This window comes from Lissotriton vulgaris, chromosome 3_1 (genome assembly GCF_964263255.1).
Source record: "Lissotriton vulgaris chromosome 3_1, aLisVul1.2, whole genome shotgun sequence".
NCBI classification, from domain to species: Eukaryota; Metazoa; Chordata; class Amphibia; order Caudata; family Salamandridae; genus Lissotriton; species Lissotriton vulgaris.
Window position 1 is genome coordinate 980658100 of NC_141689.1, and position 27018 is coordinate 980685117.

The 27018-nt window shown below is 42.9% G+C and overlaps 1 protein-coding gene across 4 annotated transcripts in view; it reads right to left on the bottom strand.

Moving 5' to 3' along the window:
* Positions 1–27018, bottom strand: part of VPS13A (vacuolar protein sorting 13 homolog A) — a 2146181-nt gene that overhangs the window by 1839054 nt on the left and 280109 nt on the right. For all 4 annotated transcript variants that reach the window (XM_086961343.1, XM_086961342.1, XM_086961345.1 and 1 more), the window contains exons 14-15: positions 19159–19221; positions 591–720 (exon numbers count right to left, since the gene is read on the bottom strand). In XM_086961343.1, the coding sequence (XP_086817469.1) occupies positions 591–720; positions 19159–19221 (193 nt within the window). The remainder of the gene's footprint in view (positions 1–590; positions 721–19158; positions 19222–27018) is intronic.

Consider the following 27018-nt stretch of genomic DNA (forward strand, 5'->3'; position numbering starts at 1 on the left):
TTGACAAAATGACAAAAAGTGATAATTGTATAATCATTATGTACTAAATGCAAGTCTGCAAAAACAGAATAAAAAACGGTTTCTAGTTTTTTCGTTACAATGGGTCCGATTGTCATTCACTCTTCTGCACAGACTTCTCATTATGCCGTTATTCACTGCAACTCCACTCCAGTAGTTATTATCAAAGATTGTTTTCAACAGCTGTAATGGAGCAATACTCAGTCGTGGAGCTGTAGTCTGCCTCTTTGAAGTTCAATTTCATTTCTCTGTTTTAAAACTAAAATCTGAAAAACCAGTTCACAAAAATTGATGGGTTTGGAACCAAGATACATCATAAAATGGCAGATTGATAAGCTTTCTTGGTCTCTTAAGCATCAGCAGTGCGGCAGTTAAAATGAATATGTAAAATGTTCCCTAGTCAGCTGCAATATGGTCCATATTCACCTGGTTCAATATATAACATTATAATGTGAATCTTAAGAACATCAGTCTCACAACATTATGAGGTAAACGTCAAAATATGAACAACACATTCATTTAATTTACAAATTAAACTGAAACAAAAATTTTATAAAATAAAGACTACTCACTTCCAGATTTGGTTTCTTGCTGAGGTTGATTTGAATCACCTGACCAGCCCCACATCCAGCCAAACCACCCCTTGTTCTCATCTTCATCTTTCACTCCTGGTCTATAAATCTTCAATCCGGCTTTGGAAGCCTAGTGCACCCAAAAGGAAAAAAACAGCCTTAAAAAGAAATACTCAGTTAACAGGGACCATGCATCATCCCTATAGGCCCTGCGCATTGGAATAACATAAACAGCAGTGTAGACGTAGGACTGAAGTCTTCTAGGTCTCTACTGACTATGTTAGACTTAATTTAGGTTTGCGCCAGCTAGCTCAGAGGTCACTGGAAACTTTCTTGACTGAATAGGAAGGGATCAGCTTCCCTGGCTCAGACAAGAAGGGATTCAGCTTCCGACAACCGCATAAACATGACAACTTTGCTCCCTCGGAATAAGAATAAATCTCTAGAGTTGTGTGAAAACAATAGACAATTATTTCACTCAGTCAGACGTGCATTCTTAGTTTCACCAGGGTGCAGAGAATGGAGGGACGGGCGTTTTCAATAAAAGAAATTATTTATTGAGCAGTCTTCCTTCTCATGCAAGAGAAATGAATTGCCACAATTGCAATACTTATTATAAAGTAAAGTGCGCACAGTACCAGGAGTATTATGAAATTATACTGTAAAAGCATTGATATGGTTTCTTAGCCATATGATACTTTAAAATGGATAAAATATATACATACATATATACATTAGCTAACGTGCTCAACTGGTGCTTCTAAATACGCCTACCCCGATGTATCTGATCTAAGCCTAATACGTGGGAAGGAGTAAATAAGTAGCAGTTTAAGTTAAGTAGGTTTTGCCAAGAATCTGGTTCAAGAATTCTCTATAAGGGTTTAGTCAGCACTGTACCTTGGGAATAGAATGTATGAGGTCTGGTATCTCTCTCTCAGGACTCGATATCCCAGTCACCCGCAAGGGTAGGCTGGAAACGCTGGAGGCTGGATTTTCTCGGCAGGAGAAAAGACAGCGTCTTTCTCAGCGCGTCGAAGAGGAGGGGCAGCGTCCGTGGGCTTCTCGCATCTGCTGGGCTCTCGGAAAGTAGATAGCTGCTCGGCTCCAATATTCACCACTGTGTGTTTGCTTAAGGCAGCGTTGGCATATTTATACCTGAAAGGTGCCGGGTTTGACGTAAGGTTGGACATAAGACGTCAATAAAGATGTCACTAAGAACTGGCCGTTCTTACAGTGCTTCTCAGGAGTTCTATTACAAATCAAAACAAAGCATATGGGGATTTCCCAGGTTGCTGGAGGTTTGGTGTGTTGAAAGAACTTGTTGTGCTTTCTAGGAATCTAAGGAAGTGGCTTTTGCTGTGCTTTGGACTGCAAGGGCGATTTACTGAAATATGGATCTGATTCTTATGCCATTATATGGATATTATTGATTATAGCCGTGTAAGGGCATAAAAGGGTAATATTGATTCAGGTTCCTAGATAAAAACACTACACCCACTCCACGATCTAATGTCCATCAATTACTAAAACGAAGCAATAAAGTTGCATGTGTATTTCAACCCACCCCAAAATACATTTTGCATTCGAAATGGTGTATGCGGAATACATGAAAAGATCATAGGTACTGTACGTTTTTTAAGCAGTATAATCATTCACTAAAAACTGCATATATATTTAGCTGAACGATTTGCGAAAAATTACACATGAAACGTCTCAATACAGAAAAGAAGGGCGAGACTATTTCATCACATATAAATGCAATTGCTGTAGATGTGCTAGAGGCTGAGGTAATATTGTCTCTAAAGTTCCTAAAAATAGAAGCTCTGTTCTTTATGAATAGTTCTACTGTAAGCAGAGTACATGTGCCAAAGAAAAAGGTAAATATTTTGGAATTTGGAAAAAATAATTTCATTTTCAGGGGCAAAAAATAGTTCCAAATGTTTTCAGTAGCTTTAGTTTATCAAAGCTGAAGGCCGAATTCAGGGTTCAGGGGAACGCTGTGTGCCGGTTCGCAAAAAAGTTATTCTTTTGGTTCAGGGGAGAACATTACTTGAGATAGATGCGCAAAAAAACCAGTCTACAGCTTCAGGTGAAAGTTCGACCAAGGATGATAAAGCTGTAACCGGGCAGTCGTGAGAATGATTGCTATCATCGGTGTCTGGATCAGCAATACTCACAGAAGGTCGGACCTGGGTGATGTTGCTCTCATTTCTTGCTGCACTCCCACCTAATCGTAGTGGTGAAGTTTCAACGAATGCCGTCATCAGGATTGGTAACCGCTGGGGGCAACACGATTCATGAGCAGTTACAGGACTTAGCAAGGTATCGACATCCATTGGTACAGCTGATTGTAGTGTAAGACAGGTGTCCAACACGCATTCTTCTCCGCATAGCATACATCGAAGCACAGGTAGGATGCAGTTCTGCCATATAGGTCTGAATGAAAGAAACCAGGTCATATTCAGATCTCTTAGCCGGGCTAATCCAAGGACTTTAGTTATGCGGTCCCGTTAGCGTATAGCTAGGATCGTTTCTTCCATTGTTGCTGGAGTCTTGTCTGCGACTTGGCTTGCCATATCGGAGCAGAAGGACTAAAAATAAAATTCCTGCTACGAGTCCCAAAAGTAGTGGTAGGCCGCCAAAGACAGAATGGACAAAATTCGGGAAGATGCCCAGGACTGCTTCGAAGGGTGTTAACAGTCCCGAAAAAATTGTCTTAAATACATGTGTGATACCACAGGCATCTCACATGTTTAGGATTTGGCTTAGCATTTCTACGAAATGCACGGGGCAATTTGTTGATAAAAGGGTATGTATCTTTGCTTTCGTCCTTGCAACTTGCAGATCATACGTTTCTTTTGATGATGTCATAGGCACTGTTGTCTGTAAAAGCACAGACTTCATTCTGCTTAAAGTATCAATTTGTATAGAATAGATATTCAACGGAGGCCAAATCGTCGCCTCAGTATCTTGAGGGCCGTTTGGATACAATACTTGCATACAGCAAGTGACCATGGAACTAACGCTTACGAGATATGCTTTCCCTGGCACCATGCCACAATAGCTGTGGTCCGTTATTAGAATGTAACTCCCATTAGAAAGTTGTGTAAAGAATGGCTTTATCTGTGTTGCAGGTATGCCGTGCTGGTGGCATGAAAGGTTATTTGAAGTCCCCTCACAGGCCCCATGTAAATTAATACCTTGGCACAAAATTATACCGCTTAGTGACTGTTTACAATTATTACCACTAAGAAATACATTTTTGTCCTTGTCACTATAACATGTGTGTGTATAAGGCAATTTCCATGATGACTTAATGTACCCTTTACCCAACCTTTCATACTGGCCTACTGGTATATACTCCTGGCATTTTTTAAATTGGAAAGTTGTTATCGGAATTGTGATTATTCCGTGTATTATCCATTCAATGACCGGTCTTTCTGACATTGTCAATGGTAATCTCTCGAGTTTTTCAATGCTCAGAATCGTATAGTCTGCTCCTTTTTGTGCCAAACTGATTTGTTTATCAGTAAGGTTAAAGATAGAAAACAATGACGTTGTGTTGATTAAACGCCATGGCACATAGCCAGAACGCAGGTTTTGCAACGTCCAGCCTAGCTGTACAATAGAACGTAATTGGGACTGACCATGTTGTAACATTAGCAAGTCCTGATCTATTATATCGATAGCAGATGATACAATACTGTCCAGTGAATATATTCTGGAGGACAGAGTCATTAATTTTTTTTTTGATTTTGGAAAAGGTGATGGACAGAGTTTCTGAATGATGCAGAATACTCCTACCCAGTCAAGAGATCAGGGCTTGATCCATCACCGTTTTTTAGCTCACTGCACCATCCCAGCTCAGAACCTGGCTAAATGCAAATTAGTCTGTTCCTGTCCCAGTGCATGATGGGAACAGGGCAAACCAAACTACCAAGCCAATTCTTATACTGGGAAGGAGACAAGCTTCCGGGGACCGGTTTCTAGCATTTCAGCCGTCGTCGTCCCAGCTTGCTTGAATCCTGATGGTGCAATGAGCAAGGGACTCACGTCTGAGTATACCCTCCCACACTTAGTGTGGACAAAATCGATTTTGGAAAAGGTGATGGACAGAGTTTCTGAATGATGCAGAATACTCCTACCCAGTCAAGAGATCAGGGCTTGATCCATCACCGTTTTTTAGCTCACTGCACCATCCCAGCTCAGAACCTGGCTACATGCAAATTAGTCTGTTCCTGTCCCAGTGCATGATGGGAACAGGGCAAACCAAACTACCAAGCCAATTCTTATACTGGGAAGGAGACAAGCTTCCGGGGACCGGTTTCTAGCATTTCAGCCGTCGTCGGCCCGGCTTGCTTGAATCCTGATGGTGCAATGAGCAAGGGACTCACGTCTGAGTATACCCTCCCACACTTAGTGTGGACAAAATCGATTTTGGAAAAGGTGATGGACAGAGTTTCTGAATGATGCAGAATACTCCTACCCAGTCAAGAGATCAGGGCTTGATCCATCACCGTTTTTTAGCTCACTGCACCATCCCAGCTCAGAACCTGACTACATGCAAATTAGTCTGTTCCTGTCCCAGTGCATGATGGGAACAGGGCAAACCAAACTACCAAGCCAATTCTTATACTGGGAAGGAGACAAGCTTCCGGGGACCGGTTTCTAGCATTTCAGCCGTCGTCGGCCCGGCTTGCTTGAATCCTGATGGTGCAATGAGCAAGGGACTCACGTCTGAGTATACCCTCCCACACTTAGTGTGGACAAAATCGATTTTGGAAAAGGTGATGGACAGAGTTTCTGAATGATGCAGAATACTCCTACCCAGTCAAGAGATCAGGGCTTGATCCATCACCGTTTTTTAGCTCACTGCACCATCCCAGCTCAGAACCTGGCTACATGCAAATTAGTCTGTTCCTGTCCCAGTGCATGATGGGAACAGGGCAAACCAAACTACCAAGCCAATTCTTATACTGGGAAGGAGACAAGCTTCCGGGGACCGGTTTCTAGCATTTCAGCCGTCGTCGGCCCGGCTTGCTTGAATCCTAATGGTGCAATGAGCAAGGGACTCACGTCTGAGTATACCCTCCCACACTTAGTGTGGACAAAATCGATTTTGGAAAAGGTGATGGACAGAGTTTCTGAATGATGCAGAATACTCCTACCCAGTCAAGAGATCAGGGCTTGATCCATCACCGTTTTTTAGCTCACTGCACCATCCCAGCTCAGAAAAAAAAAAAAAAAAAAAAAATGGACACAGTCATTAACCCATTGTCCACAACAGAAAGTGATTTTTCCAAGTTAACATGATCAATTTCTCGTATTTTCTCTGCTGTTTCAATTTGCATTACTTTCCATGCCTCGTTGTACGCCGCATATACACTAGCCGCTATGAAACGTTTTTGATGCGGTTTGCGTGGTCCCATTATGAAATCACGCAAGTCAGCACCGTCTTTAAGTAAAGTCAAGTGTTGCTTAATTTCTGCCAGTGTGGATGTTTGTAGCCATTCAAGGCATAATTTCCCTACACTGTATGTTGTTACTATCCATGGATGTTGTCTCTGGGAATATCTAGGGTCTGGTCTGGTCATTTTTAATCCCTGTATTTTGTTCAGGAATCTATCTTGACATTTATTTGTGTCTGTTGGCCAGATTACCCACTTTTTCCATTCAGGAGGTGTTCTGTTTTGATGTAAAATTTGGGATATGTCTATCTTAATATCTGTGGTTGTGTTATCAGGTATTGGCTTTGGAATAGACAGTTTGTTTAAGTCTTTTATCTTGGCTAGGCCAAGACAGGTAGTCTGTTGAATTGTGTCATTCAAGAACATTATTTGTTCTGGGATCATGCAGGCTCGAAATAATGCTTCTAATCCTTGGCCCTGCCATTCTTTTGTTCCCCAGATTGTTTTTGTTTCAATTTTATTTTTCCAGAAATCAAAACCAAAAGTAATCATTTTTTCATAAAACATTTCCGAATGAATCAGTTTAGTATTTGTCAGCATGTTTTTTGTCCCTGTTTTATCTAACAATTTATAATAAAATGTTTCTGTATTACTTGTGTTAAACCCTGAGAAGTATGGGAATTTCTCAAAATGTTTTTGAACTGCTTTTGGGTGGTGTTGCACAATGTTCCCATTGATTATATTTAAAAACATTTCTAGGTTGAGCAGATTTATGGAAATAGTGGTGTGCATAGTGGTTGTAGCAATACATCTGTTCATAGTTAGATGAACCCTGTAAATAATCATGTTCTGTAAATTTTGCTGACATTACTAAATCTGACATTATATTATTAAAGCTCTCAAAGTCCCAATCATCAGAAAATGTACTTGGTTTTACAAAGTCACTTAATGAAACCTTGAATTGATGTGGATATTTCAAGAGCTTGACCGGGCCATATATTTCGTAATCCGTTTTGTCCCAAACTACCCCGCCGGGTATTGGAATGGCTGTCACATTCACTGATGATAGTTCTCTTTTCTCGATGTGAGATGACTTGTGTGGCTTTAGGACCAAGTTGATGTTCTGACTTGCTGTGTCCATTGTACTGTATTCTCCCTCAATGAATTTTCCCAAACAAAGTACCATGTTGAGCCAAAGCAGGAGGAAAAGTACACCAAACACAATCCAAAATTCAATCCATGGAGAAATCAGATAGGTTTCTTCGAGTTGATGAAAGAATTCTGTTGCTTTGTCTTTAAATGTTTTTGTTGCTGGCGTTTCTTCTGGTTCGCTTGGATCTACAGAAAAGTTATCGAAATTGATGAAGTAGCCAGATGCAGTTCGGTCAATTGTTGGAATTGTTTTTTCAATTTTTCTTTCATCAGCACATTCTGAGGCTACATCGTTGTAGACTGGTGTTTCTTGACGAACTGTTTCAATTTGGGTTTCAAGAAGCACAAGTTCCATGGCATTGTTGCATAGTCCTTTTTTATTTACTGCAGGTTTATCGAATGTGATTAGTCTCTCAGTTTGAACCTCTTGGATTGTAGCAAATTTTGGTATTCTGCTATTTCTTGGGAGTCCACTGGGCTTACTACTTATTATTGGCCACATGACTGTGGTTTTACCAGGTCGATGGATACAACTCGGTTCTCCTTTTTACCAGCAATGGGCGGTAGTACAACTGATCTTGTTCCGTTGATGGCTAAGACAGGTACTGCTTTTCTGTAAGAAGGCTCAAATTCCTTCTTCACCGCGATCTTTTCTCTGACCAGATCCCTAAACTTTGGAATCCAGACAGGTCTGGCTGGGACAGGTGGTGTATCTTCAGTGGTTGTTGGCTGTTTTATCTTTAGGGCTCAGGGCTTTTCTTGTTTCATTTAAGTCCTGTTAAACAGCCAAACGATCTTTGATGTCAAAGCATTTTTTCTTCTATTCCACCACTGAAGACTGACTATCCAAGTCCTGAATATACATTCTAGTTCCGAACAATAGTTCGTATGGGCTGAAACCTTTTAGAGAATTTCTTGGCAGATTGTTAAGACTACGTTAGACACTTATTAAATGCTGGACCCACCCATCACCCGAACCTAATACCTTTGCCGTTATAGATTGCTTTATGGCTCGGTTTTTTCTTTCCACAATCCGTTTCCCTCAGGATGGAAGGGACAAAAGTACCGCAATCCAATGCCCATGCTGGTTATGGCCTCCTTATAAGCTCGAGAGCTAAAAGCGGGACCCTGGTCAGAATGTAGCATGGCAATTGCGTATGTGCCGATAAAGACTCGCAAATCTTTTACAACAGTTCTGGCGTCAGCCGAACGATGGGGTCTGTATTTTTTAAGTGAGTTCAGTCCTAAAAGGAATGAATGGGACGCTGGATTTTACTTATAGATAGCCTTCCGCTATTTATTCTAATGGCCATGGCACTACTCCGGTCGGCTCACTGCTAAAATCTCTGTCGCAGCCTGGGCAGCTTTTTGCAAATTTATAATGTTGCATGCTCATCCCCGGCCACCAGTATTCTGATTGTAATTCCGTCAGAGATTCTTTGATCTGTTTGTGCCTTGGACCCTCACCCATGTGTGCGTCTGCTATTAATAAGACTCTCCTGTTCATGTTTGGAATTACCCTATCCCCCACTCCAGGGATTCGAGCAAAAGGAACGGAGTTTGCGTCAATTACGGATGTATAATTGAGTGGATAATTCACGGGTAGTGCTGCACAGTCGCCCTTTGAGGACGTTTTTACCGCCAGCATGGTTTCCCCGTCTATGTATTTTTCTGAACGCTTTTTTGTGGCTACGGAAGCCGGTTGAGTTGCTTCCGCTGTGGCTGTATTAGCCAATGAATTCCGTGCAACGTGAACGCCATCACGTTGATGACTCAGAGTGTGTACCACGTGAGTCTTTTGTAGTTCTTTTTGTAAAAGAACTATCTCTTTCCAAAGCATTTTATGCTTGATTGTTGCACCTGTCTCATCTTTGTAATTGTTTTGAACCCATTTCTGCAAATCATAATTGTAAGATTCGACGCAGGAATGCGAATCGGAAACTATTAGTGTCGGGAATTCACTTTCGGCATTCTCAAGCGCCATCTTTAAAGATCTGATTTCAGCTCGCTGGGCCGAACAGTTTCGTAGTGATTCAGTTTTTGTTATTTTTGGTCTGAATTTACCACAGAGCCAGCGACCTTTAACAATCGCGCAGGCTGCATTGTAGGATTTATCTTCTACATTGTAATGTTGAACAAATCTGTCCGTATATATTATACAAGAGTACTGTTGTAGAGGCAGAATTTCAATTGGCAGAGGATATTCTTTTTCATATTTCAAATCATTCAGTTTTTTAATGTTCGGGACAAAATAGTATGTCACGTCTTCTGCAGCAAGAGAATTTTCCCACTGTATCCATTTAGGATCTAGTGCCACCGTTTTTAGATTAACTGGGCTGAATAACGCCTCAAAGGCCGATTCTGCTGTAAAAACAGTTATCCTTTTCCCTTGGGCTAGGGCTCTTTCTTTTGCTATAGCCGCCTGAACTGCTTTCGTAGTATTTTCATTAAGGCTGAATGTTTTTTCTGTTTGTGTGTACAAATGTGATTTGTATGCTATTGGTACCATTTCTCCCTTATTAGAGGTCAGGTACGTGAATCCGCATCTTCCTGGGATGACTCTGATTACAAGATTGCGTGTATTGTCACGTGTTTCTAATTTTGTTTTAGCTAACATGTCTGTTTGCAGTGATCTCAAAATTTCTGTGCGTTTCTGAGTCCAGTTGATTGGTTTAAAATCAGGTTTTATTAATTCGTAGAGAGGTTTAACCCTCTCTGCGTAATTGAGAATATAAGTTCTTCCGAAATTCAGGAAGCCTAGTATCGATTGTAGATTCTTCAGCGTTTTTGGTGCTTGGAGTACAGCACACTTCTCTGAAAATTGTCCGCTAGGCTTTTGCCTTCACTTGATAATTCGTATCCTAAAAATAGGACAGTTAGATGGGCAATTCGTGACTTTTTAAAGTTGAATTTGTAACCCTCTGCTGTGAACCCAAGTATTATAGTGTTCGCTCTTTTCAAGTGAGTATCCAAGTCGTCGTCTGTGAGATAGATGTCATCGACATAAGATAATGCCTCATCGTCATACATTTGTAGTAACTCTGTTACTCTGGCTGAGAATAATCCTGGGCTATTCTTGAATCCCTGTGGGAGTCTGCAGAAATTTTTCTGTGACCCCATTATTGAGAAAGCGGTTAAATACCTGCTTTCAGGTGCGATATTCTGACAAAAGAACCCATTAGAAAGGTCTAATGTTGTTTTGTATTTTTTGCGAACTATGTTATTCATTAGTGCCGCACTGTGCGAATTTTGTACCGCAAATGTTTTGCAACATGAGTTAAGGTGTCTGTAGTCCAAGACTAGACGATAGGAATTGTCTGGTTTGGAGACAGGAAACAAAGGATTGTTCATTTGAGAGGTGCATGTTTCAATCACCCCTTGGTATTCAAGTTGATCTAAAATCTCCCTGACCTGTTTTTTAGCTTCTTGTTTAATTGGGTACTGCCTTTGTGCAGCTGGTTGACATTTTAACTGGATTTTGTGAGGAGGGGAGTCTTCGTCCCATCCTACATGATTTTTGTATAATGCAGGAGCTTGAGCTACTGCCCATTTTCTTGCATATATATATTTTCTATGGATTGGAATATGATTTGAGAAGGCAGGCATAATCATTTCTTCGCCATGAGGGCACTCCCTGACAAACTCTGTTGGCCAGTCTTTTTCAGCTAATAGGATGTCATAGCCTTTTGAGAGATTATCCCAAAACAGACCCCTTATTTTCCTAGTCTTATCTCCCTCTATACGTAGTGTTATTTCGTATATTTTATGAGGTTCGCTAACTCTGGTATCTGCAGTTTCCACTTGAATGTATTCATTCGTGTCCACTGTCTCCAGATGATTCATCAGGATCTTGCGAGCTATGCTGATTTCTGCTGTGCTGTCTAGCATTGTCTGTGCCCACTCTCCGTATTTCAGCTGTGTCCTCAGTATTCTCGGCATGTTCGATTATTTTAATACTGGCTACCTTCTTTCTTGGAAATTGTAATTTTTTACTTTGAGCAGGTTCCTTGTCTTTGGACTTGGTGTGCTCTTCCCTGTGTTCCGACAGTCCTCTTCTTTCCGATTTCTGCGAAAAAGATCGAGAGGGACGTGTATCATTACTTTGATATCTGTCGGGTTTCTTCAGATTATCCCTATTTCTAAGGTTGTATCTTTTCTCAGAGGGCTCCCTTTGGGGAGACTGGTGTTCTCGATTTGGAGTTCTTTCTCTCCGCCGAGGAGACCTTCCTCTGGACTGGAATCTTCTTTCTTTGGGACTCGATTGTTTATTTCCATCCCAGCTCTTTTTTGGAGTGTTTACATTATTTTTAATAAATATTTTCTCAGGATTTTCAAGTAGTTGGGGTTTTACCGGTTTCCCACTCAAACTATCTCTACCTAGTTCATACGATTTTTCCATGATTCTGGCCAGTTCAATTGGTTGGTCTGTTATATCTGTTTCCTTAAATTTTTGGCGGTTCGCCACAGATGCTGCTTCACCTTTTATGTTGGCTAATAATATAGCCGAGACCTGCTTGAAGTCTTTCAGTAATTTCATACCAAGAGTTAAAGCAGGTTCTGGACCATATTCATTTTGAATCTGTCTTAGTACATCTGGCATTACCGCCAGAGACGGAACACCATGTGTTTTTGTGTAAAAGGAAGCAAAGACTGTACACCAAGTGTCACAGTCCTCCACATGTGGTGCGACCCCCATTGGAAGGCAGATAGTCAGAATTCTGTGTTTCTCACTAGGGGTAGTATTTGGGAATACTGCTTCTATCCGAGTTATTTTTTGTGCTAGCCAGAATGGAATTTGTTCCTGTTTTGCGGGTGTTTTACCAAGACATGATTGTATGTTCTGTGGTGGAATTTTATTTGTGTTCCCCTGATGAGGGGTAAGCTGTTGAATGTTAACTGCTGGTTGGACTGTTGCAGTCCTCATTACATATTGGACTAACTGTCTGTGTAATGCTGGGCTAAAAGTTCCATGTCTGACATTTTTTCAATGTCTGGATGTGATGTGTAGCTGGCTAGAACCGGCCACGTTGCTCCCGGTCTACCTAGTGGACCGAGCCTGGTGATGTGATCATTATGTATTAGGGAGCCTTTAAACCATAGCAGGTGCTCTTGGTATTTTAATGGGATTTCAAACTCCTCGAAAGGAGTGTATTCATCCGGAGGTTCCTCTATTTTGTAATAGTGGAATTTGTGTGTTGTAGCGTTTGCCGCTGGAAAGTTTATCCATGAATAGAAAACCTCTGTCTGCCGATATTAGTGTGCCTCTATCACAAAAATGACTGTACCACCTTGTGCTGTCAGTCCATTTTCTATAAGTTTTAGAGTTATAGTTTTCCTTATGTTGACTCGAATAAGGATAGCATTCCGGTCATTCTGTAGGAGACTTGTATCATCCTCTATTAGTTGAGCTGCTAATTTAGCTGCTTCCCTTTCGTCTTCACTGTCTGGCATTTTACTGTCAGAAGTGTTTTTTTTTTTGTTTTTTTAGATCTAGTTTTCAAGGAGACAAAAGATTAGGTGCACAATATTTTAGAACACTGTATCCTTCAACGTTGACTAAACCAAAAAATGTACATAGGAATCTCTTCCTACTAAGTTGCGGCGGATTTTAACCTTTCACCCACTCCAGACGTCTATTGGCGTATTTACGGGAAAAAGGGTCTGTGTGAAAAAGCAGGACTGAGTTACTCTAACGTCTTGCGTTAGTTTTATCGCCTTACCAAACGTTGGGCGCCATGTTGTGTAGTTCCTATTTTCCCTATAGTCCCTGCGCATTGGAATAACATAAACAGCAGTGTAGACGTAGGACTGAAGTCTTCTAGGTCTCTACTGACTAAGTTAGACTTAATATAGGTTTGCGCCAGCTAGCTCAGAGGTCACTGGAAACTTTCTTGACTGAAAAGGAAGGGATCAGCTGCCCTGGCTCAGACAAGAAGGGATTCAGCTTCCGACAACCGCATAAACATGACAACTTTGCTCCCTTGGAATAAGAGTAAATCTCTAGAGTCGTGTGAAAACAATAGACAATTATTTCACTCAGTCAGACGTGCATTCTTAGTTTCACCAGGGTGCAGAGAATGGAGAGACGGGCGTTTTCAATAAAAGATATTATTTATTGAGCAGTCTTCCTTCTCATGCAAGAGAAATGAATTGCCACAATTGCAATACTTATTATAAAGTAAAGTGCGTACAGTACCAGGAGTATTATGAAATAATACTGTAAAAGCATTGATATGGTTTCTTAGCCATAAGATACTTTAAAATGGATAAAATATATACATACATATATACATTAGCTAACGTGCTCAACTGGTGCTTCTAAATACGCCTACCCCGATGTACCTGACCTAAGCCTAATACGTGGGAAGGAGTAAATAAGTAGCAGTTTAAGTTGAGTAGGTTTTGCCAAGAATATGGTTCAAGAATTCTCTCTAAGGGTTTAGTCAGCACTGTACCTTGGGAATAGAATGTAGGAGGTCTGGTATCTCTCTCTCAGGACTCGATATCCCAGTCACCCGCAAGGGTAGGCTGGAAACGCCGGAGGCTGGATTTTCTCGGCAGGAGGAAAGACAGCGTCTTTCTCAGCGCATCGAAGAGGAGGGGCAGCGTCCGTGGGCTTCTCGCATCTGCTGGACTCTCGGAAAGTAGATAGCTGCTCGGCTCCAATATTCACCACTGTGTGTTTGCTTAAGGCAGCGTTGGCATATTTATACCTGAAAGGTGCCGGGTTTGACGTAAGGTTGGACATAAGACGTCAATAAAGATGTCACTAAGAACTGGCCGTTCTTACAGTGCTTCTCAGGAGTTCTATTACAAATCAAAACAAAGCACATGGGGATTTCCCAGGTTGCTGGAGGTTTGGTGTGTTGAAAGAACTCGTTGTGCTTTCTAGGAATCTAAGGAAGTGGCTTTTGCTGTGCTTTGGACTGCAAGGGCGATTTACTGAAATATGGATCTGATTCCTATGCCATTATATGGATATTATTGATTATAGCCGTGTAAGGGCATAAAAGGGTAATATTGATTCAGGTTCCTAGATAAAAACACTACAACCAAGCTCTAAAATTGTTTTCTAATTTTGTGTGCAAAGGATGGTTGGATTGCATATCCCTGCAGTAGTTTTACATTCTCTGCACAACAGAAGTACAAATTACTTACCTTCGGTAATGATGTATCTGGTAGAGACGATTCTAGCCACAGATTCCTTCACGTAGAATTATCCCCAGGCGTGAGACTGGACCCGGAAACTTTTTTGCCACAGCATCCCTGCGCGCCGGGGGGACGTCACCACGCGACTCCTCCCTGACGTCCTCCGAGTCTGTGACGTCAGCGAGGATACATAAGTCTCACCCCGACGCACCTACGTCAGTTTTTCTCTTTCCGCGTGCAACGCGCATCCAGTTTTGCTCTGGCTTGTTTTTAGGCCTTCTATCCCTTTTTTCACGTTTGGAACAGTGTGCGAATGCCTTCGGGCTTCAAGACGTGTCCCTCTTGTGCATGTCCCATGTTGGCGGCGGACCCTCACCCAGTTTGAGTGTGGTGACTGGGTGGGCACAACGACTCGGAGAGCTGCGACGCATGTCAGCACCGCAAGCCTACGGTACGGCGGGAGCGCCGGATGAAGTTGCTGTCGGCGCGCTTCTCCAGCTCGGTGTCCTCTCAGCATCCGTCCTTTATCTCGGAAGCAAGGAACCGCCAGTTTCGTCTGCGACATCATCTTTCGCAGCGTCCCCAAGGGCGTGGCTCACCGGCTGGTAGGTCCTTCAGTTTTTCTCCGAGGCCTTGTCCTCCTTTCGCTGTGGCAAAAAAGTTTCCAGGTCCAGTCTCAAGCCTGGAGATAATTCTACGTGAAGGAATCTGCGGCTAGTAGTCCCTATCAGATTTCTTTTTACTTGCGGTCTCCATTTTTTAACCTGTGACTCTGTACCAAAACCTTGTTTTTTACTTTTTAATAATCCTTTTTTTGCATTTAAAGTTAAAGGCAAAATAGTAAACGAACGATACAGTGTGACCAGTTCAGAGGGGAAAAGACAGGAGCAAGTCCAAACCAACCACAGCACCTCAGTGATGATGCCAATCTGATAGCAAGCGGCAAACTAGTGGTTGTCCACGGAACACATATTATATTGTCTTTCGCCGCAAATCTCTTCGATTTATACACAGGTGCTCATCTCTCTTGGCCATCAAAAGTTCTAAACCAGTCAGAATTCTCTATCATCTCATATCTTCAATCACTCCATTATACACAACGGTATCACTTTGGGGACTGGTACTGGCGAGTACCTAGGATTTCCATGAGTGTAACATGTATCATCTAGAAGTATCTCTGCATGAGCCGAAATTAATATGCAATGTAACGTAATAAAAAGTGGCAATCAACCCCCCAACAATCTATTGGGGCAAAAAAAAAAATATCTCTGTTAAAGTAATTCAATTGGATTAATTTGAGGTCGGAGGGAATAGCTAAGACCCGGACAGCCATAATAATATCTTGACATTCCTCAATATCTATCTCCTCTGCATCTAAGGCCCATCAGGCTTAAAGCCCCACAAATGGGTCTGGGGTATACAGAACCAGTGAGGTTCTGTGAATTCTGAACGCTTGGGTTCCATTTTGTGCATGGTAGCAATTTTGGGGTTGCCCTCACATAGGCCTATGACTGTGGCTGAACAAGTCTTTAGAACACGTACACCTTAGCTTGAGTTTGTGCTGACTCCTGGTTGACCTGAATGAACTGACCCTGTTGCCTGAAGCGGACCTTGTTAAACCAGTTCCTGCCCTTTAGCTGATCAAGATTAAGGATCAGAGCACAGGATATCATAAAGTTTTACTGCACACAAACATGCCTTATCCTACTTCTATCTGTTTCTGTTTCTTCTTTTATGGTCTATTTACGATATGGGTTGTGGTCCTTCTTATTATGGGTTTGTCCGGCTTGTCCAAACAAGAAAGTTGGGTTTGTTCAATGATTGATTATGGGCTTGCAAAAGCAAGGACTGCCCCTTACTTTTATGTTGGGTCTTGTAACCCTGAGCATATAAAAGGGTTCTGTTTTCTGTATTCCTCAAACTACCTCATTCAGTTGCTACGGCTTCTGTGCGACATGGCCTCACTTAATTAAGTTTAATAAAGATGTCTTTTCATATTTCAGCTTCTGTGCCAAGTTCTTCTTTCTATTAGTAAGTAATCCCTGAGAATGAAGATTTCAGTTCTTCAAAAGGTTTATGTATAATCAGGAAATCCACTTATGCCCAAATCTTCTATAGTTAGTTTTATTTTGAGGGGCTTAAAGTACAGGACTGCCTCAAGTTCACTCTATTGCGGCAAAGTTGTAAAATTTATAAAACTGTGACTTATGTAACTGGAATTCCACTGCCAACTGGAAGTGTGCCATATGATGTTGTGCCTAAATATCGCCACACCTGAAAAGCATGTTCGGTTCCAGGCGCCAAACCCCAGCAACTGTGTAACACGTTCAGGCAGTTTCCAGTCCACTACAGGGTCTGGTTAATAAATGTGTTTAACCATTTAGCATGTTGAAGCGTAGAATAGGCCCTCACCCTATGAGAAAAGTTGATGGATTTCCTGGTGATAGGACCAAAGAAAAACCTCACTCATTTTATTAATACTTAATACTGTGCTAACAGTGCTCATGACCACCATAGAACATAAGGTACAGAATACCGGCAGATAAATGCAGTTTATAAATGAAAATACAAAATCACAGCTCATCAGCTGCAGGGATAATGTTACATATAATTCCTAATGAAAGAAGTCCATAGGGAAATTAGTACAACGAGTCTTCAAGCACTGTGCACATAACTTGTGCACAGTTTCAAGGGCAACCTCTTGGTGGCGGTCTCAAAAGTTGAAAATAAGTGACGGAGAATTGGATGTAAGAGTAATGTACTTTTCTAAGCTGGTTTGCTAAAAGCCAGCTTTATGGTTGTGTATGTGAACACTGATTCCTACCTATTATTGCTGGCATATTTTTGCAGCAAGTAATCTACCATCTTTTCTTCTGTAGGTCATTATCTGCATGCTGTGCATGCACTGTCCTCTTTAACAAGACAGCATTTCTAGAGTTGACTCTCACAATGTATAGTAAAGGGGCTTGCATTCCACAGAACTAACAGAAGAATTACACTGAACAAACACATCCTTACACATTTAGTCAAAGCTATATGCTGGTAAGCTTTTTAGGAGTACATCAATTGATATTTGCTTATCAAGACTATCCAGTTACCTGCTAGGACGATGCCTATTTTTATTTTTGCCTGAAGTGATGGCTTTTCTTCTTTTGAACTGAGTGTTTTTTAGTTCCTTTTCATTCTAGTACAGTTTGTGTGATAACAATTGACGTTTCAAAATCACCTTGCCACCTCACTATTCACGTTTTGTGTTCGCCTCTTTATATTCTACCTCAGCATCCTACCTATCCAACATCTAAATGCAGGACATTTTCACTTAATGATGCATTATATAAATAATCAATATCTTTCATAGTTAGAGGCTATATATAGCTCTATGTCAGAATTTATCAGTTTAACTAGTCCAACTTTCAACTACTAAATTGGAAGAAGGGGTGTGACTGGAACACCACATGGAAGATATGGTTACACGTTGTTCGTGCCATTTAAATCACATTTAGCTAAGGAAATTTAGAATGAGCACTTATCTGACATAAGAAAACAAGTGTATCTTGACACACCTTGGAGACAGAAGAGTGTCAAAAAATCGGTGAGTGTGGAGGCAGTGCAGAGGCGACGTAAGATGGCAACAAAGAGACTTGAGCATCTGCAATACAGAGGAAGCGTAGGGAGGGAAACTAAGTTGGGTACAGGTGAAGAGAGATCACCAAAGGGGAGGAACTAGGGAACAGAGCTCCAACAATGTGCCATCATTGTTTTGCTGATCATCTGGCTGCACAACACGAGTGAAAACATCAATTCTGTCCATGTAAACTGATCTGCAGGAAGTTCATGCTGTGTGAATGGGCAGTATAGAGGAGATGGAGAGAGCTACATGACCTGGTTCAACAGTCACTGAAGAGATTGCCACCAAAGGAAAAAAGAACCCCAACCCCAACACACACACACTCTGAAGACTAACACATAGTCTACTGTACAACAGAATAGTTAAGCTACTGAAAGTAGACAGTTTGATCTTAAAAAGGACCAAAAGAAAAGGCTACTTGCCGAGGAAACACTGAGGACCAAAGCTGTGAAATCATACCTGGCAAAGCAACTAATCGCTTTCTCATGACCATCCCCTTCCCTCCCATACCATGGTAACCGATGGAAGTCACTGTGGAGGCACAGACCACATTGCGAATCAGACTTATCTAATTCCGAAGTGGCTAGCATAAACATAGAGCTCCCTTGGACTGAGCCACTTAAAGGAGATATGTTGCTACTTCCTGAACAGATATGTATCTGTAAATACGAACCATCGCCGCTACTGTAGCAATGAGTTGATTGCTACGTCTCCAATGTCTGAGCTAACTTGAGACGGCCCAACTGTTGCATCCGTACATAAGCCATTAACTCTCGAGAGGATGACAACAAAGTGGCTAGTCAGCAAACAGACAATTGCATCAATCTCTAAAAATATCAACAGGGTTTTGAGTCAAGAGCTCTACTTCAAGACAGCAATGAAGTGGTACAATGCATCATACCTATACTGTCACATGTGACGACAGATGCAGATAGTTGAAAAATCTCTTAAACTATGGTGATCAGGATGCAAAGGCCTCCACAAAGTGACCAATCAGATTCCCACAGGCTCAAAGTATCAGAAAACTTAGCAGAGTTCAGTTACCACCTTCAATGATTGCATTTATATGCAACAAATGAGAATAGATTGCCAATATTTTTCTTAACAATGCATTCAAAGCAAATTGTTTACTGGGTAAATATCTGTAAATGCTAAATGTAAGAGGTGCTCTTCAGAAAACAACTTAGAGATTTCAATTTAAAATCCCAATCAGACAAGGTACTACACTTACCTCAACCTCGGCCTGTTGTCTGGCAAGAGTAATGTTGAATACATCGAGAGTCTTCTCGAATTCCTAAAAAAGTGAGAAGAGATGCTCTTATTTATTTTAGTTTTTACAAATATGAATAAACAAAATAAAGAATCAGATTGATGAATTTACATACAATACAGAAACCCTAAATTTAAAAAGTACTTACTGCCACATGGTACGCTTAGGCAATTCGCTAGCTGCAAGGTAAAATATTTTACCTCTTATTTTTATAGTACTTTTCATATGCTAGTATAATAACTCATGGTCAGGAATGGCACGTTATGCTTTATGCACCACAAACTGTTACAGTAGCTTTAATTATCACGTGATATATTTTAAGTTGATTGTTAAAACTTGTGTATCACACTCGGACCCTTCCATAAACACAAAAGCACTCAAATCATTACTGTTCGAACTTCTACAAAGTTCATGCAAAACACAGTATCCGTTTGGTACTTTTCAATTTCCTCAAATTTGTTTAAATTATTACGAATCTATAGTAAGGTGTAAATTCAGCAAAGTCAATGATAACTATATGGGACAATTTAAAAAACATGATCCTGAGTCATAATATTTAAGAAAGTATTTTTCCACAATTTGAAAAGCATTTTCCAACACTCCTTTGAAGAGTTTGGTGCATTCTCGTACCTCATTTCTACACTACTCCTTCATCTGGAATATTCACGTCTGAAAGCCTAACCAAGCATGCTAGACTGGCAACATTTCTACTGTCTTTCATTGGATTTTGGGAGGGAAAATGTCAAAATCCCAATTCTGTGAATCAGTACTGGGGAATTCTGACCAGATTGTAACTTGCAACGGACACAAGGTCAGTCAATCAAGTACATCCCATTTCACTGCACAGAACCACATTAGAGAAAACAAAAAATGGTTTTCAGTCAGACAGCATGTTAACCAAAAATGTATTTGTGTGGTTTCTTGGACTCTTAGGAATAAGTATATTTTTTATCAATGGCTGGTAACCTTGCTACTGAAAACAAACAAAATGTGATTTGAGGAATGCTTTCAAATAGTATTAACCTTGGCAATTGCTCTGGGTAGCATTCCTTACCATTGTTATCCCTTTGTCCGCCATATGAAAATTATTCTGACCCTTCTTCCCAAAGGAGTAGTCTACCTCAAAAAGCCAGAAGAAAGCATAGCCCAGACTCTTTTCAGGCCTTGTAAGGCCAAACCTGGCTTTCCTAACACCAAATCTGGCCCCAGGGCCCAGTAAGTAGCACAACAAGAAAGCAGCGATCAAGGCTGCTGTTTTGGCCTCCAGATAGTCCCACCTCCTGCTCTACATGGTTAGTGTTAGTATACATTTCTTTCCCATAAAATGCATATTGTAAGTGCTTCAGGACAAGATTGTAATTCATAAAGACTCATTGTTATAGACTGTATAACCATGTAAATATATAATAGGGTCACCCCCCCCTCCCCCCAAAGCAAAATAAAAGAGCTATAACAAACAAGCATTTGAACAGGCAGGATGAAGTTGCTAGCATTGCAAGGGCCAAAAAACGAGAAGATATTTTTTTATGTTAATTCCTTTTTTTAATAGGGTCGTTCAGTTGTACATAATGTTTTCTTGGTTATATATAAGGTAACCAATATGCTTCTAACACTTTTTATTATAACTCTTCAACATATTGCACAGCAGCCACACTGCTCTATGACACAGCTTAAAGACGTTGGCTATCTAATAGCTCTGGCTAAACACTTATAAGATCTCAAAGGTGAGACCTATAGGCTATGCCAATGCTTGTTCACGTTACTGCTGGCCAATGCTGGTTCATGTTACTGCTGGTGCACTGATGTGATGTTTGGCGCTAATCTTGCATATTGTGTCAACCTTTTCTGATGTGGAGACTATTACAACACTATAATATGAATTATAAGAATGATCCATCTGGATATGGTATATTTCTGGACTGGCTTTTATTTATCAGCGCCAGGGAACCAAAACCAAACAAAAAGTTGGTCATCCGCTTTGTGCTCCTTCGGCCGTTCAATGTACAACCTAGGCGGCCTCCTAAGGTCCAACCTGTGAAGCCTCTCCACTTCTTTAGAAGAATGTAGTGTGGGGGGGGGGGGGGGGATGATTGTGATGGAGTACGGCACATGGAAAGGCAACATTACTTTCTGAAGAAAGGATGAAAAGAAGGTGGTAGATGGTGGTTGCACAGGCCGTGTCTTCAATTCGCTGACATTGACCCCTGGAAGCAATTACAATGAGGAACACATTTTTATGGGTAAGAAACCGTAAAGAACAGGTAAGCAGAGGCTCAAAATGTGTCCACATCAAGAAGTTAAGAACCAAATTAAAATCCCACTTAAGGCATTACAAAGGGAGAGATGGGGAACATAAATGTAAGCCCTTTCAAAAACGCATTCCAACTGGTGGCAAAAAGGGTTGATCTGGCAAGCGCAGAAAGGCCGAAAGAACTGACAAATAATCTTTAATGGTGTCCATGGCAAGTACTTTCCAGACCAAAGGCAGGACAAACAAGGGAACACAAGAACATCTGAAAGGTTAGACTGTCATGGATCATCCTGACGGTCGTCACACCATACCACAAACTTAGCTTAATGTCCAAAATAGAATGATTTGTGGACAGGCAGTGAGCAACTAAGTTCACATACACTATTACTTTAGGCAGAAAGAATCTGTCAGATGGTTCAGTTCAATCTTCATGCTTAGAGGTGTAGGTTGTATATGTTTTGGTGTAGAACCCTGTCCTGTTGTAGGGAAAGCAGGTCACCCTGAGGAGGAGGAGCTGGGAACAGACACTCAGAATCAGGAGGTCCAGGGGCGTTAACAGAGGCCCCTGCAGCCCCTCGGTGTGGGTTGGCATCCAGGGTTTCATGCTTTGGAGTGGGCCCCTTCACCCTCTGAGCCACGCCATTGCATGCTTTGCAAAATACGTGCAATGGCATAATAAATATTTAAGCACTTGGAAAAGTTGCTCTGCTTTACCGAACACAGCCCAGCCGTGTAAGGGGTGGGGGCACAGCAGCTCAGGGGGCAACTATTGATACTATTGAGCCCAATCTGCAAGAGGGGGACCCCATCATTTTGCAACTACTGAAGTCGGAGTACCAAAGCTATACAAGAGCATCAGGAGGAGTCGAGCCCGGCCCCTAGTAACCTTCAGGACCCAAGATAGCAGCGGCAGTTGCAGGAACATGCAAAGGTGTCCCGAGTCCCACATTAGGCGAAAAGCATCTTCCAGGGAACCAGGATACAAAACTCCAGAGGGCGAATATAGCCTGAACCATCTCTGCATACAGACACCACTTCTGGTCAGTTAGATGGGGATTGCTGAGCTTGTCTTCTTTTGCATTCAAGGGCCCTGCCAGATGACTGACAGTCAATGAAAACCCCTAAAAGCCCAACCATCACTACAGCCTAAAAACCGTATGGTACAGCGTATATGGCCCTGCCCTATTTATTGGAGTCCCGAGACGCCTAATTGAACTTAAGTATGTTGGCTGAGAGGCCTCCCTATGTGAAGCCCAATGAAGACGGAGGTTCCACTGCAGAGACTGCATGTGCAGGTGGGCATGGGGCATGGGGCACCAGCAAAATACATGAGATTAGAAGACAAAGAAGCCTCAGAAATCTCTGGGCATGGGGCACCAGCAAAATACATGAGATTAGAAGACAAAGAAGCCTCAGAAATCTCTGGGCATGGGACACCAGCAAAATACATGAGATTAGAAGACAAAGAAGCCTCAGAAATCTCTGGGCATGGGGCACCAGCAAAATACATGAGATTAGAAGACAAAGAAGCCTCAGAAATCTCTGGGCATGGGGCACCAGCAAAATACATGAGATCAGAAGACAAAGAAGCCTCAGTAATCTCTGGACCAGAACTTATGACCGAATCTGTAACAGCAGGATCATATGCTGAACTTTTCAGATTCTCTGTAGGAGGCAGAAAGGCCTTGAACGCCCAGAAACAGCTATTATAAGTAGAATCTTCTGCATTAGCTGAAGATGGAATTTCAGGAGGGGCAGAGCAAGCCGAGCCACGAGATGTCAGCGCTTTGAGCGAGCTCCTCCGGGATGCCCTATTCATAATGTTTATCCTGCACTATAAATAGTGAACTTTCCTACCAGAGGTGTTGATATGGGTCTCCCACCACTGCGTCTTCGGAATTCAGAACTTCCAGAATGATCTGGTGCCCCGAACTGGTGAAACTAGCCGAGCAAACCTGTGAGGCCTTCAGCACAGTGAAGTTGATCGAGCACCGGCCTCGAGCACAGGAGCAGGCCGGGACGCACGGCACGTCGCTCGGTGGTATTAGACCCCGGGTCCGGAGTGTGGGTCAAGGTTCGCGACCAGAGTGTCGAGTCGCCACGGGGCGCCATCACGCCACCAGCGCCCCCCACCAAACTGGGGTACCAGCACTGACACCGCCTGTGGGGGTTTAGGCTGAGAGAGCCGCCCTCTGATCGAAGGACGCAGCCCGAACCTGCGCATGCAGCGTGACGTGGGCGGATTGCTGCAGGCCGCAAGCGGAGCACCTTTCAGAAGGAGGTAAGGAGCTGTACTCCTTGAGCGTACCGCAAGGCCCGGGGTGCAGATAGGGCCTCGGGTGCATCTCCTTCGGGGATCTGCGCTGCCCTGCGGGAATATCAGCGGGGCCCTGTGGATGGTGCGGCCGGGCTGGCTGGTCTGGGATTGACGGGAGAAGTCGATCCCTACAGATTTGGGGCGGGCCGGATGTTGTGACCCCCTGTGGTTTTAGACACGGTCCTGCAGGCTGGGGGAAAAGACCTGAAGATACAAACTCAGTGACACAGGCGGCCGCGAGGTGGTGAGCACATCTGATCACCCTCAGGACGACATACCCATTAGGGGGTTACCGCTCTATGTCCCCAGTCGCATATAATACCGTAGGAATCTGACGCCGGGCTGCGGAACCTGGTAGGGGACACAGGAGCTTCCCAGCTTCTGCTGCTTATCCAAGTTACACTGCAAAAGGCTCCAATCCGCATCTTGCTGCAACGTCTGGAGGTGGCTGTGGGGGTGACAGTGGCGAGCACGCAAGCTGCAAGCGACATATAGTTACTTAGTGGGAGAGGTGCAATACCATTAGCCCTGAGAGGAGGATCCACGCTATTAAACCAGATCACAAAGCGGGCCTTACCTTTGGCCCAGGGGGTGCAGCTACACATATAGAACACTCCAGAAGAGTGCTGGTAACCGCTGACCGCTTACGCCACAGGGTAACATCCTTACATTGCTGCCCATCTTCATACTCAGTGCTCACGTCGGGACACAGGCTCTGGAGCCATCATGGGCAAACCCGATAAAAATCAACCGAAAATAAACTTTGACCAGTCCAAAAAAACACTGGAACAATCTACTAATGACCAACAAGCGCCTCAGCCTACAGCGACATCCACCGGCGGGGTTACACACGACAATATCCGGTCGATGTTTCTCACAATACAAACTGCGTTGACAAACATAGACAGCAAAATCAACTCCTTGACGCACAGAGTGGACCGAATGTCCGAGAGGCTAGATCACCATACTGAGAGGCTTGACATGGCGGAACGGCCAATCTCAGAGGTAGAAGATGCCAAAACCCAAGTTACTACCAAACAAACTAAGATGGACAAACAGCTGTTGGCGTTGACAGCTAAAGCAGAGAATTTAGAAGCGAGGTCCAGAAGAAGCAACATCCGCTTAATGGGCATAGCGGAAACTACAAATACAGGTCCCATGGAGAAATATGTGGAACGACTCCTAATCACACTGCTCGGCTGGGATATCTTCTCGGACGTCTTCATAATAGAAAGAGAGCACAGACCTCTAGCTCCCAAGCCTCCACTTGGCACCAAGCCACGACCCATAATAGCTAAACTTCTGAATTATAGGGACAGAGATGCGGCGCTGCGTAAGGCTCGCAAATTGGGCACCTTGCGACATGAGGGCATGGAAATAGCCCTGTATCCAGACTTCACACAATCTGTCCAAGAGGCGAGGAAGAAATTTGGACCGGCCAAACAGAAACTTCGAGAGTTACAAATTACCTGCGCTATCCTGCCAGACTCAAAATCACCGACGAGGGAGCCACAAAAATCTTTAATGAACCTAAGGATGTCCTGAAATACTTGCAACTGAGGAAACCCCAAGGAACACGCAGAAGATCACCAAGAGTCAGATTGCCTGACCGGGAAACTATGTCAGATGTGGAGTGACAGCACTCGGCTAGATCGTGGTAGACCACGGTATTGCTGGGAGGAACATTCTTACTCTGCTAATTTTTGACGAGTGATCTGGTAGTGAATACAATGCGGGTATTCGGTCACCCCTTGGGCAGAGTGAACTGTGTGGCTACCCCGCGCTACTATCAAGCAGCGACATTTAAGTTGGACTGAGGCCGCAACGTGAATACGTCAAATAGATAAGTAAAAATAGAAATATCAACACCATACGGCACAGATTTACATACTGGGGAGCTGTAGACGGCTCTCACTTTGATAGTTTGGTTATAGTTATTGTAACTGCGCATTACAATGTAGTGGTGTTCGCTGCAAAGGTGCATATATATGTTGTTAAATGGCGCCCCTCCCCCCTTTCGAGAGATCTAATGAAGGGCTGAGGACTCTGCAGCTTCCGCTCACTTGTGTGCACCACACCTGTTAAAACTTTTTATTTCCTTGTTAGTTATATCAGGGGGGTGGGGGGATAGGGACATGGTTTACTTGCAAGGGTTTGTCTTCGCTGACGGGGGCACAGCGGAGTGGGAGGGAGTGGGTATGGGGGGGGGGGGGAGATGAAAAAAACCCCGCCTGGCAGCTATGAATGTATAGATCGTTTTTATTTTGTGTACTGTACTTGTAAGAGGGCTCATTTACTGGTCCCACTCTTCTTTCCTTTATATAGCACATGGCGACTGACCTGAGACATGTTCGCACACTGACCTTTATGACCTGGAACGTTAGTGGACTCCAAAACCCTCAGAAAATCCGGAAAGTGCTAGCCTACTTGGACAGGCACAAAGTAGACATCGCCTGCCTCCAAGAAACACACCGTACACCCCATCGAGAGTGTAGAGTTGGACATAGGTGGGCAACGTTTCGTGTAGCATCCTCTTACTCAAATTATGCCAGGGGGGTGCTGATTCTGATCAAACGCAACACACCTTTCACACCTATTAATACGATCACAGATGACCAAGGTAGATATGTTATTATACAAGGCGACTTTGGGGGCACTGTTCTTACGATAGTAGCGTTATATGGTCCGAATGTAGATAATCCAACCTTTTATGATTGCATCTGGGTCATACTTCGAGACTCCCAATCCACGACTATTCTATGAGGGGGGACTTTAATACCTGTCTGGATCCGACACTGGACAGATCACCAGGCATCGAAAAATACGGCAGACGGTCGGCCAGATCGCTGAGAAAGAGCATGGAAGACTAGTCCATGATAGATATCTGGAGATTGAGGCACCCAGGACGCAAAGAGGGCACCTGTACCTCAGCGACGCATAATTCCTGGTCCAGATTGGAATACTGACTGACCACACAGGAAATTAGTACCTGGACCAACTCAGTGGAACACTTACCTAAACGTTGTCAGATCATTCCCCCGTGCGCCTGGAGCTTGCCATCCCCACTCATACCCCTAGAGTGTTCACATGGAGACTCCAACACTCTGCACTGCAAGATCAAGTATTTTGTAGCAAATTGCATCAAGCGATCATAAATTTCTTTCAGCTCAACACTGGCTCTGTAAAAAGTTCAAGAACGCTTTGGGAGGCATTGAAAGTAACTATACGGGGACATTGCATTAGTAAGCATGCA